Source organism: Amblyomma maculatum, chromosome 1 (genome assembly GCF_055883805.1).
Source record: "Amblyomma maculatum isolate TAMU_Amacu chromosome 1, ASM5588380v1, whole genome shotgun sequence".
Classification (NCBI taxonomy): Eukaryota; Metazoa; Arthropoda; class Arachnida; order Ixodida; family Ixodidae; genus Amblyomma; species Amblyomma maculatum.
Window position 1 is genome coordinate 254,605,060 of NC_139344.1, and position 12,307 is coordinate 254,617,366.

At 48.4% G+C, this 12,307-nt stretch overlaps 1 protein-coding gene across 1 annotated transcript in view; it reads left to right on the forward strand.

Moving 5' to 3' along the window:
* The first annotated feature begins 318 nt into the window (after nucleotides 1-318).
* LOC146206261 (uncharacterized) overlaps nucleotides 319-12,307 on the forward strand; it is a 97,763-nt gene continuing 85,774 nt past the window's right edge. Inside the window, exon 1 of the mRNA XM_084590881.1 lies at nucleotides 319-424. Coding sequence (XP_084447007.1) covers nucleotides 385-424 — 40 coding nt within the window. The 5' untranslated portion in view covers nucleotides 319-384. The remainder of the gene's footprint in view (nucleotides 425-12,307) is intronic.

Sequence of the window (12,307 nt, forward strand, 5' to 3'; positions counted from 1 at the left end):
GACGCTACTGCTACTGCACGAGCGACAACCACGTCGCGTCTGAGTCGGAAGTGCTGCCGATTTCCGCTTTCGACTCTCGGCATGCGATCCGCGATCGCCGCTGGGACGTGTTTTGTTTGCCTCTTTTTATCTTTTTCCATTTTTCTGCTTTGTTTCAATCGCTCGTTTATTTGCTTTCTTTCTATTGTAGTTTCAGTTTCTGTTTCGCACGCAACTCGTCCGTCGACCGCGCCGCGGCAGCTTGCGTCGATCGCGCAGCCAGCCGCCAGCGGTCGTGTGCAGCGCGCGCTATTAGTCATTCATTGTTGCAAGAGAAGCCGCGCGTGCTGCCTCTGCTCACCTCCAGAGAGCTGCGCGACCGGTGCACAGGACGCTCGCTCTACGATGGACTCCTCCACTTCAACGTTGGACATCTATGAGGCCCGTACGTACTCTTGTCTGCTTGGGCATATGGGTCTCGTCGACGCCGGCAGAAGCGGCGCTTGGTCATTCGTTTTCAGTCGACGACCGCCGCGAATTTTAAAACTAGAAAAACGAGGGAAGCGAGCCCTCTGATCTTGGATTCCCTCGTAGCGGAACGATGATGCGGTGCCAAACTCGATAAATACAAGCGGCATGCGTAGCTTCTGACAGGCCACAGGGCTTAGTTCTGTTTCTTTCGAAACTCCGCGTTGTGGTACGAGTGGCTCGTGTTTTTTTTTTTTTTTTTTTGTATAATTTGTCCCATCGGTTCCGTATTTTACCGATCTGTCACGCCGTTTGCTTTTTTTTTTTTTTTTTTTTTTTTGCGAACAGTTTCGTAGTCCATGAAAATGCCGTGTTGCATTGTACTGTGTTACGATGTATCGCACCGGGTTGTGAAATACGGTGCGACATCGAACGCAGCAAAACAATTTCGGCAGTAATGACGGCCATTTTCAGCGCTCCTGTGAAACGGAATGATTGCCCAATCTTGCAACTGATTATGATGATGGACGTTTTGTTCAGTTGTCTGAGTGCAGCACATGTACAATTTGTATAGTATATACATGTACTGAATGCTCTAACGAAAACTATCTCCCAGTAAATAGAGTGCATTTCATTTTTTTCTTTTGTCTTTCATGATGTCGCCCGTGACTGGCTTTAAGGGTTCACTTAAATAGCCCGCACTTTGGGGACTCCAGATTGCCCATTAATCTGCATGACAAAACACTAAAGGAGAATTAGTTCGTCGTGTGAAAACTAAGCTCTTGTTTGCTCTATTTTATATGAGGAATAAACTCAATTATTTAAGAAGGTTTAAAAATTCAAGTCATAACCACTGAAGGGGATGTTTGACAGTGTTCTTTATAAAAGGTTATTCATCTCAAACTTCATTCTGCCTGATTCAAAATATTTGCGACAATTCATTCATTTTGTGTTTCACGTGGAAGTCAAAAAGCTAAAAAGCTGTGTCTGAACAAACCGTTTTAAACAGCCAGGCTTATTTCCGATAATCGATAAAAATGCCGCTGCGTAAGGGGGACAGTGTAACTGTGCTTAACGGATTTCAATAGCTGCTTGACAGCACCTGCAGGAACAAGCCGTCACATTGAATGGAGACGCACAGCTTGCCTGCTCTCCTTGTATGACTGTCAGCAGTAAGAACTATATTACTCCTCTCTAAGCATTCCAGGCCCCCCCGTGTTGCTACAATATCGCCTGCGAGTCTCTCACCAAGGCCAGGTGTAGGCGGCTGTGAGCCGATCCTTTCCTACGTCTACACTGCGGCGAGCCTGACATAGCAGCAGTCTCCGATGGCTTCATCTCCTTTCCGGCAAGATATCATCTTGCGCTCCGGTATCGTTCAACTTCCTGTCGTGAAGCACAGGATGCAATCTGATGACCAGCGCCGAAACTAGAGAGTGGCGGACCGGTTTCGTCTATCGATATTTAATGCTTGTCATAGGCCTAGAAGAGTGATTCTGCATAGTTTCCTTTCTTTTTTTTTTTTTTTTTTTTTTTGTTAAAGAAAAGTGCCTGACCAAGGCTTTTTGTAGGGAGGAAAAAAAAAAAAATGGTCGAAAGAGAAGCATCAAAGTTTCATGTGAATTGTTTTCAGAATTTGGCATCCACGATAACCGCTTCTTTTTTAGTTCTGTATCAGTTCTATATAGTTCTTTTCCTTCGCTGCGAGCTGCAGCTACTCTCCGCACCGAATATTGGAGAACTTTAGCTCAGCGGAGGCGTGTGGCCTTTGTAAAAAGTGAAGAGCCCAAGGAGTTTGCCTGTAAGCCATGCCCTTGCACATCCGTGGAAATCCCTATTCCGGAGGGGGTGAGGACCAGGGTACCTCGCTTCTGCGAGAGACCTGTAACGCTGGCGACGTATAGCAATAAAGACAGCGCATATGGCCCAGAAGCAAACCTGTCGTGCTGTTCACATTTTGCTGAGGCTGTACTAGCGTGGACGCGCACGAGCAATGTCCATGGTGTGGAGCGAGGTGGGGCGTGGTCGTGTTACTGCGCACGCGCAGTAGGCACCCGATAATACGGTGCACGTCAACACTGCTAGCGCTGCTAAAACTCTCTCTCGCGCAACGAGGAGGTCCTAATTTTACATATCAATCTCCCAGAGCGGAGATCGCTATTCAATGCGCGCCGCTCCCTCAACTCAAATCGCGCCCACTGTACATGAGGCCTACACTAACAGTAGTATACTATTACCAAACGGTCAGTACTATGGTTGTGTCAGCTCACAACGATCTCGAATATAATAGACTGAGTCTTCCAATTGTACTCCTGTAAATGTCTGGAAGTTACTCTTCTAAAATAATTTTTTCATATCGAAATGAGCATTACATGTCAAGTTGTCGGAACGTATGCCGCCACCTCTTGAACTCGGGAGTTTTCATTTCCGTGGCTGCCTCGTGATTTACAGAGTGGAAGGGGAGCAGCACGGGCGCAGCTGGCGGTAATGCAACGCTGATAAGGAGAAACACACGATAGCCTTGACCGTGGCCGATGTTTGTAGGCACGAGCAGCGTGCCCAGCCTCTTCCATATTTTCAACCCAAGCCCTTTGACGATGCTATAGCGCGTAGCGCGTTACTCGTATGATAGGCGGGTGGTCGTCATTTGAGGCTAATTAATTACAGGAGGAGAAGGCACCTGTGTGCTGTTGTGTTGCCCCGCCCTGATTAATCTGCTTTTTTACAGACTATTAAGCACGCCTAAATTCAACATCAACTTGTCATACAGTCGTTACCAAAAAGAAGCACGCGCTTCTTACAAAACTTCGCTGTTTTATTGAAAGCGGTTTGGTTTGGCTTGGCTTGGTTTATGGGGTTTAACGTCCCAAAGCGACTCGGGCTATGACAAACGCCGTAGTGGACGACTCCGGAAGCTTCGACTACCTGGGGTTCTTTAACGTGTACGCCTCCATCGAAAAGCGGCCACCGCGGCCGGGGTTCGATCCCGCAACAGCAGTTGAGCACCCTAACCACTGTACCACCGCGGCGGCGTTGTTAAAAGCGACTGCGTTCGGAACAAATCCATGTTTTGAGCTGTAACGGAGGAGTTTTTATCGGTAACGTTTGTATCCCAAAAAATTCTTGTCCGCAAAGTCGGTTCTTTGAATAATTACTGGTTCACTGAGCGCTGCGAGGAGGAAAGTACTCCACATTTAGGGGTATCAGGCTAGAGCGTTAATGGCTCCCGTCTGGGGCTACCGTTGCGAATCCTCGTTCGCGTCCACTGCGTTTGCCCACTCACCTACCCGTTGCCCGCTTAATAAGTCATGCCTTAACATATGTCTCTGTTATATGCATATTCATTATCCTTAGATTACGGTCGTAAACTACCGCATTACGTCAAAAACTACCCGACATAAAGCCCAATTTAATCAACCTTAATCAACCCTTTCGAACATCGCTGCGTGGCCTATAGGGGCAGCTTGACTCGGAATCCTGGAGTCCCTGCGAGTTCAATCCCCGTGATGTCAGCCTCCCAAATCATACCAGCTGTCCGAGTTGACTCTTACCATCATATGGTCCCGTGATGTCACACAAAGCGACGACCGGTAAGCGCCCCGCCATGCCACATTCATGGCAAAGTTATTTTAAAAAGGAATTAAATTACATTTCCAATTGCTTTCCTAAATAATGCGCGAAATTAATTAAATTATATTACAAATTATATAAAAAATATACTGCTCGTAAAAGTAATGGCATTGCAATAGAACTACTTCCGGAGAGTAATGCCATTACTCTTAAATTGAATTTCTGTTTCATGCATATAAAAGCTAAAGGAGTAAAAGGACAACCCCTCTTCCGACACATTCTTCCGTCTTCCCGCCACATTCCGTCACAGACAGCTATTTCCTCCCCCTTTTTTTCTATAGCACGCGCCATTACAAAGATAAGACAACGGCAACAAGATGACGAAACAGAAGCATGGTCGAACACAAGTCTCTCTCACTACGCTTAAGACAAACGGGCGGCGAACCCAGCGCCTTGCTGCTTGGAGTTGTCTTTACCGTGTTAAGCCGTCACGACACGGACTCCAGGAATTGATGTCTAAAGTTGGCACTCGGTAATGTTCACGCCATGGGCGTTTCTGGATGCCTGTGCCCCCCTTCCCTCGCTCCGTGGCGACGAGTGTAACCGGGCACTACTCTGCCCTTAGACGACTCAATTAACCGTGCCACTGCTCGTTCTTGATTAGTTCTGAACTCCGTCCTGCGCGTCATAGACTTCTTCGGCGGCTCCTCGGTGTCTTACATCTTGCTGCTTGGGGAATGGACCCTACTTCACAGGACACCGACGGTCTCAGACGAGCAGTTATACTCACTTCTATCTCTTCTTGCCGATCGTTTACACTGGTTCAGGCTTGCCGCGCTTCATTCCTGCTTTCGGAGGCGCCCTACCGGGCGTAGGCTGTTCTGCTATATACAAAGTTCAAAAGTACATATTAGTAAAAATAATTTTGAAAGGAATTATTACTTTTGCTGCTAAATTATCGCCCAAAAGTATTTCGTTACATAATAAAATATCAGAAAAAGTAATGAAATTACAGTAAATCAATTATTGACATGTCTGCTTCCCACTAGCACCAGCTGCGTTATCGGAAATTTTCGCTCATAACGCCGACGCTGGAGTTTGGGGAGAACGGTGCATTTAACAAAGTCACGTTAAGAGGATGTGCGATGGCCTAGCACTCGGGCAGTGCAGCCTGGTCTCTTTTAGCGTTGCCAGTGAGGACAAGCAGTTGATCAATATAGAGGTGAAATGTGCGGTATATTATCACTCGAAGCCTCCCGTTCTCGTCGCTCGGTGGCGATTTTCTTTCCCAGGAAGAGAGGAAAGGTGTGCTAACCGCGTGTTTGGCACTTCAGAAATCGGTCGCTCGGATCAGAAAATAGCTACGCAGTGAACAAACACCGCTGCTGTTCAATAGCAGGCTTACAGCAATGATAGGCGTGATTGTAAGTTTATGCAATTTCTTTTTAGTGTCGTCGTAGCGCGAAACTTTCCGCAGACGGAAGGCGGTGGAGGGAGGGAGGGAGGGAGGGAGGGAGGGAGGGAGGGAGGGAGGGAGGTTGAGGGAGGCGCAACGGTGGAGGCAGGGAGGCGCAACGAGAGAATAGGTAAAAAGTGGCGAGGGCAAAAACGAGCGTTACGAGGCGAAACAGTGGGAGAAGGCGCTCTAAGGGAACAGGAAGGGAGTATGCTCTAGCGAGTTCGAGCGTGAGTTTGAGCGAGATCACCGGGGCTAAAGCGCGGCCGGCCGCTGCCACCGTCCAGACAGTCGTTAGACTTGGTATTAGAGCTGTGCACGGGCTCGGGCCGGCCCGAAAGCCCGTACCCGGCCCGCCCCGCGGGCCAGGCTCGGGCCGCTCGAAAGCCCTCGGGATCGAGCCGGACTTGGGCCAAAGAATATTTTTCTCGGGCAGGCCGGGCCGGGCCAGGCATGACGGTCACGAACGCATGAAAGTTCTGCGAAAGTGCGAATACGAGCATAGTGCGATAAGCATCTAGAATGCACACCATTTTCCCGCGTGTTCCCTACGCGAGAGCTTCCCAGAGCTTCCCTACGCGAGAGCTTCCGCGCCTTTCCTCCCCACCTCCTCGCCGCGAACGGATATTTGGTAGCCGTCAATGACCGAGCAGAGGAGCTGCTTGTAGGCTACTTAGTTTCGAGTTTCGCATCTCCGCTTTGGTAACATCGCTGCTAATGTTTAGGTATCTGTTTCAATATTCACGCCATGCTGTCGCCTATCACACATCTCTATTGTGACTTACTCCTACCTCGACATGGCCTCGTTTAAAGCGGAACACAGTTAAAAGCATCTGCGGTGCAAGAGTTTCTTCTTGTTTCTCTTGTTGCAAAAAGTTCACGTGAAAGGCTTACAGTGAGCCAGGCGTGCTCATCGAGTAATTGACCACAAAACCAACGCTTTGTTTAAGTTCAGAGTTAGCGTACTTTGGGAGAAGCAAGCAAGCTGGTTATCGAAATCTTGCTTTCCTATCAAATACTGTGTTAGTCATTCCAGCCACAAGTTGTATCAACGAAAGAAAATTCACCGCTACCATCGGGTTCATTATCAAGTGGGCAGCAAATGCTCAATTCAATGCATAACTTGTTTTTGAACGAAAATTCTACCTACGTGCTCTGCCTCTACATAATCCGCAAATTTGCCATTTCAAACGTGGGAATTCAACATTAGACCTTGGATAAAACTTATCATCCTGAAATTATTATTTTTTTTCTTTTTCATAGCTTCAACTGCAATTATAGCATAACGGGCCGGGACTGGGTTCGGGCCCTAAACCTGAGCTCCGCGCCGGGCCGGGCTCGGGTCTCCAGCGTCGGGGCGGGGCCGGGCTCGGGATAAAATTTTCGGTTCGTGCACACCTCCATTTGGTATAGGCTAGATTTGTGGCTAGATCGGCCATGACACTGCATGCACCAGCTAATGAACTCCATTACCTATAGTGACGAAAATCGCCAATGCAAGACAGAAGCCGCCGACAAAACAAGGCGGTGCTAACGTGTGAACTTTTATCGAGTGACACCATGGATGTTAGAGTGATCGCACGTACATTTCTGCAAAACAATTGCAAGATAAGGGTGAAGAAACGAATGTGACAAAAAAATTCGGCAGAGGCACTTCCTGTCAGAATGCGAAAGTATTATGTTAGTTTGTAAGGGGCCGAGCGACACGGATATAAATCCTCGCTTTGACTAAGCCTTATACGGATGTGCCTGCATGGAGTAGCGTATTTAATTCGGGATACAAGAGTACCAGTGGGTTTCACCCCTATCTCACTGTGCTGCACAAGTGGCCATTGACTGGTCGGTGGTGTGTGTCACGTGACCACGTCATGTTCGAATTTGAAAGGGCTGCCAATTCTTCCGGCCAACCTGTCAGGAGCATGCTCGTGAACAGGACCGTGAAGTGTGCTGCCCAAGTTGGTAGGAGTGACGTAGAGCACCGCTTTAGACAAGTCAGTTAACGTGCCTGCCTGGTGTAGGGCTAGTGCGTCTTACTCGGGATCCCGCAAATATGGCCGCGACATATGTGGTCTCGCGACGTCTCAGGAACCTCCGACCAGTCAGCGTCTTGGTATGTCACCTGCCAACATCCGCATGCCACGGACATGCTTGTGATTTTCGTGCCAAGAACGATTTTTTTTCAAAGAGCTGCCACAGGCGTCGCCACCGGCTTTTGCGCTAATGGGATATATATATTCCGCATTAAACGCGAAATGAAGTTTGTCGCGAAATCAGTGCGTGACGTCTTGTATGTACGAAGTACGACTTTTGCTACCGTGTGTTTTCAAATTTATTATTCCTGGTCCTTAGTGGGTTTTGCATTGTTTTTCATTGTCTTGCCACATCTCAGCGTACTCACACTGGTTTAGTGTCGTGCTTTAAGCTTGGTGTGATGTGCACGCCACATTAATAAGCAACGAGAACAGTTGCTGTGCTGTGGAGAGTACAAATTCCTCAGCGGCAACAATGCCCATGATATATACCATAAAGTTCCTATAGGAACGAAAGTCTTCGCAACAGGTAGGTAAGAGCTGCCCTCCGCGAAAACAACAACCAACAATCCGAGAGTGTGAGGAAAATTTGCACCAGGCTGTTATGAAGACTGCGTGCACCTTAGAGAAGCTGTTGTACTCGCTAGAGCTGCGTTTAGCAGCCGTTTGAATGCACGTTATGAGCCATCGATGTTCGAGTACAACCACCCATCGAAGTAGTCATCTGAACGAAGAACGGCCGTCAAAATGAAGATGCCTAAGGCAAACTCAGCAAAACGCCCGAGCATATGATTATATGGAAACAGTGCGGCATGCAATTTTACATAACATTCTGATAGCAGCCTCAAGCTTATATTGACGCATGCTAGCGTGAGAAGCCGGGAAAATGGAGCTTGTCGCGAAACCTGTTCGCGGCGTCTTCTATGTACGGACTATAATTTCTGAAACAGTGCCTATGTAAATTCCTTTAAATTCCTTAGCCTGCGTGGGCTTTGGGTTTTTTTTTTTTTGCTCTGTTTCGTTTACAACCAAACACTGATGGTAGTGTAGCGAAAAAGAATTGAAAATCCTCGTATAAGTTATTTCAAGGCGCTTTATTAAGGTTCGTTTCATCTTTTCCGTGTTGCCCATCAATATATGTTTACATCCATGCTATTTTGTTTCACATATTGTTACGTTCTCTCTCCACCTTTTGTTTCAAAATCAGCTTGTTAAGTAACATCAGACAAGCGCAGTTGCCAGATGGTCCTTTTCTTCTTTTTTTTTTCAATTACCCCATATATAAAAAAAATTGGTGACTGTAAGGTCGGGGTGGCCACCTTATAATTGTTGTGGCGCTCCCGTCTGAGAAAATGGCAGAAATGAGAAAAAAGATCGAGTAGCTCCGCATATAGTTCCGCATAGGAAGGGCGGCCGAATACGCGCTTTCGCCCGCGGCGCCGCGCCTCCTGCCAACACGTGCGCCAGGCTGTCTGGCAAGAGACCGCGATGGAGGTTGCGAGAACATTTCGGAATGGGTGAGAAGGCATAGCCGCTCGCGTGGTGGTGGTGAAAAATATATTGCCCCTTCTCTCTCACTGCGTCCTTGAAGACATATCGCTTGCTCTCAGCGGCTTTCCAAAATTCGATACTCTGGCAGACCGCGGGAGAGAGGCGTAACGTCATGCGTGCGGCCGCGCTAAAAATTAGAGGGGCCGCTCAGGAGAAAGTTTGGACATGGTTATTTAAGCGGGCATCGCGCCGCAATGGCTTTTTCTAGATCGCGATTTGACAGCGGAAGCAAGCTTTTCAAAAGTCGTGATAAGACAGCTAAGAGCCTGAGTTTTGTTTAGCGTGCCAGCTTGAGGAGCTGAACTTGTTTTGAGCCAGTATACCCTATTACTAGGAGCGTAGTCGCCTTTATCGTTTGAGTGTACTCTTCCGTGCTGTTTGATGTTCCTGTTTAAAAATTTTAGCTTCGTCTGTTGCTCCGAATGCATCGTCCTTTGCCTCCGTGATGACTCCACGTCGCCCGCTAAGTCGACGGCACCTCGAGGCGATGTGGAGAAGAGAGAGAATAATATTGAACCTGACCTTTAGTGGCGCAGCCGAGAGCATGATTTGGCAACCACAGCTCTCCGCAGGCGCAGCCCGTTAATCGAGCCGAGGCAACGTTATCGACACTTACCGGGATCTCGTATTGTTCAAGGTCGGAGAGAATCAACAAGTCAGAGGCAGCGATGAGCGGAAGTGTTCCTCAACGAGGAGCGACGGTTTCTGAGGGGCCGAGATCTCCTGGTCGTTCAAGGTGGGAGTTGATCGACGCATGCAAGATCCCTAGGATCTTGCATGCGTCGATCCTCAGATTCGTCGATCGCCAGAGGTGAAAGTCAGGAGAAGCAACCATTTCTCAGGTGAGCGGGGCTTCTTGTGTCTGTTGGTGTGTGTGACTCACGCTCTAGGAGTGGTAGGTGTGTGGTGTAGACGTGTAGTAGAACAGCCGACATGACGAGTACTAAGGCAGCGCACATTGGTCTGACCTGCTACCTGTAAGAATCCCGGTTGTTTCAATCAGGCGGAAGGAACACCTATAGCAAAGATGAAAAATGAGGACAAAGTGAAACTTCTAGACACAGAGGCGAAATAAGAGGCTCGTAGGCGAGAAGTGAAGAAACGAAGGATAGCCACAGAAATCAAAAGGCTCGACCATGAGGGAAGAGTATGAGAGCTCAAGATGGAGATTCAGAACTAGAAGAGAAGGCAAGGGTAGAGGTTGAGAAAGTAGAAGCAGAAACCAGAAAAATCGAAGCAGATATTCAGGAGGAGGAGCAAGAAACAGCTTTATTGACCCCAAGAACTTGGTCAATTGAGGGGGGGGGGGGGGGGGTTGTGGTTATGGGACAAGGAAGACGGTGGGCCCTCAAGCAGCTCTAGGTGGCCGAAGGCCTTGGGTTTCGGCGACCCCCATGGCCCAGCGCACGACCCGGAGTTGGCCTTCAGGCCGTGAGCTGCGCAGAGCAGCTTCCCATCGCTCCTGTCACTCAGGTTTCTCCAAGGAGGCAGTAGGTGTGTTGGGACAATTACGATATATGTGATTAAAGTCTTCCTGTGGACTGGAACAGAGACGACAGTAGGGTGAAGCGTCATCTTGATGAATTACTGAATTAAAATAATGGGACTGCAAAAGTGTTTGTTGTAGTCGGCGCCAAACGACTTGCTCTGCCTGGGACAGGGATTTATGAGGTGGAGGGTAGCTCAGATGGGAATTGCGGTAGTATAAGGTAATTTCCTGGTAGGTGAGTAGGCATTCCCGCACGCTGCGAAAAAAATGTAGACCATCCACTGCCCGGTGCTCGGTCGTGTTCATGGGCGGCTGTATTCTCGGGGTGTCCACAGCGCGCTGCAACCCATAAGATGGTGATTATGCGGGGGAAGATGCGATACGTTTGAGGATACGATAAGCGGGTGCTTGGATTTGGCGCATAGCAAAGTTACAAATGGTCGTTTTTGAGTCTGAGAAAATAGATTCAGCCTGAGTGTGAGCTATTGCCAGAGCAATAGCGGCTTGCGCACCTCGATTAGTTGAGCTAATCGGTCGAGGGTAGCGTAGCAAAGCAGTTTGTGGGCGTTATCCGAGACCACCACTGCGCAGGCAGTGCGGTGAGAGTTTCTGCTGCATCTACATAAGCGGCAAAAAAAAAAAAAAAAAAGAAAGGAAAAAGGGTGGGTAGCACTTATGAAGCTCCCTGGCTCTTGCCACTCAACAGTCATTATTTTGGGTGGGATGGGTGTTTTTCGGTAATGTTGGGATGTACAGACTGTCGCTGATGCAGTTTGGGGAGAAGTTGGAGGCGTTGAAGGAGCTGCCTGCTCTGTTCTGACTGTTAAAGACGGTTACATAGCCTAATGAGGTGCGCTCCTACCAGTTTATCAATTGTATCGTGCACCCAAAGTTAGAGAAGTTTGTTCGTAGCGATATTGTTACAAAGATGCAGGGCAGTTTTATATGTTGTGCGGATGAGGAGACAAACCTGGTCCCTCTCGAGATATGAGAGGTTCAGGTAGGGGAGGGAGTACGTAAATAGTCCTATAAAGACAGAAAGCTTGGACCAGGCGGCGTGTGTCGGCTTCGCGCATGCCCTTATGGCGGTTAGAAATCCTGTTTATGAAGGCAGATGTATTCTGCACTGACCTCCGTATGGCACTGACAGTGACGGCATTGAGCCGTTATTGGAAACATGGAGGCCAAGGATTATTATGCTGCTTACTCCTGGAATAAGCTTCCGATCGAGTTATACGGAAATGGTCGGAGGGAAAGGGTCTTAGGGACGAATAAGAAGGAGTTCAGACTTAGAAGCTGAGCAGCTGAGCCCGATGCTCCGCGCATGTTCTTGGACCGTTTCTGTTGCTCTTTGTAGGGAGCCTTCGACTGTGCCACAGTTGCCCGTGGTGGTCCAGAGATTGATGTCATCGGCGTACAGGGAATACTGTAGGGCCGGTATGGCGGCTAATGTTTCCACGAGAGGAATCAGAGTGAAGTTGAAGAGGAAGTGGGATAAGCCGCGGCCCCTTGCTGGGTGCCTTGCCGAGGGTGAAAGTCGGTGATTTAGCCGAGCCGAAGTATATCTCCGCGGTTCTGTTGGTTGGAAAAGCAGTCACATATTGATGGTTGCGGGAACCTACATTGAGCCCACTGAGGTTTTGGAGAAGAGACGATTGTCGCACATTGTCAAAAGCTCTAGTCAGGTCAAGTGCCAATATTGATTTGGTAAGACATAGGAAATAGTGATTCAGTACCGCCTCTTTGAGTTGGAGCATTACATCC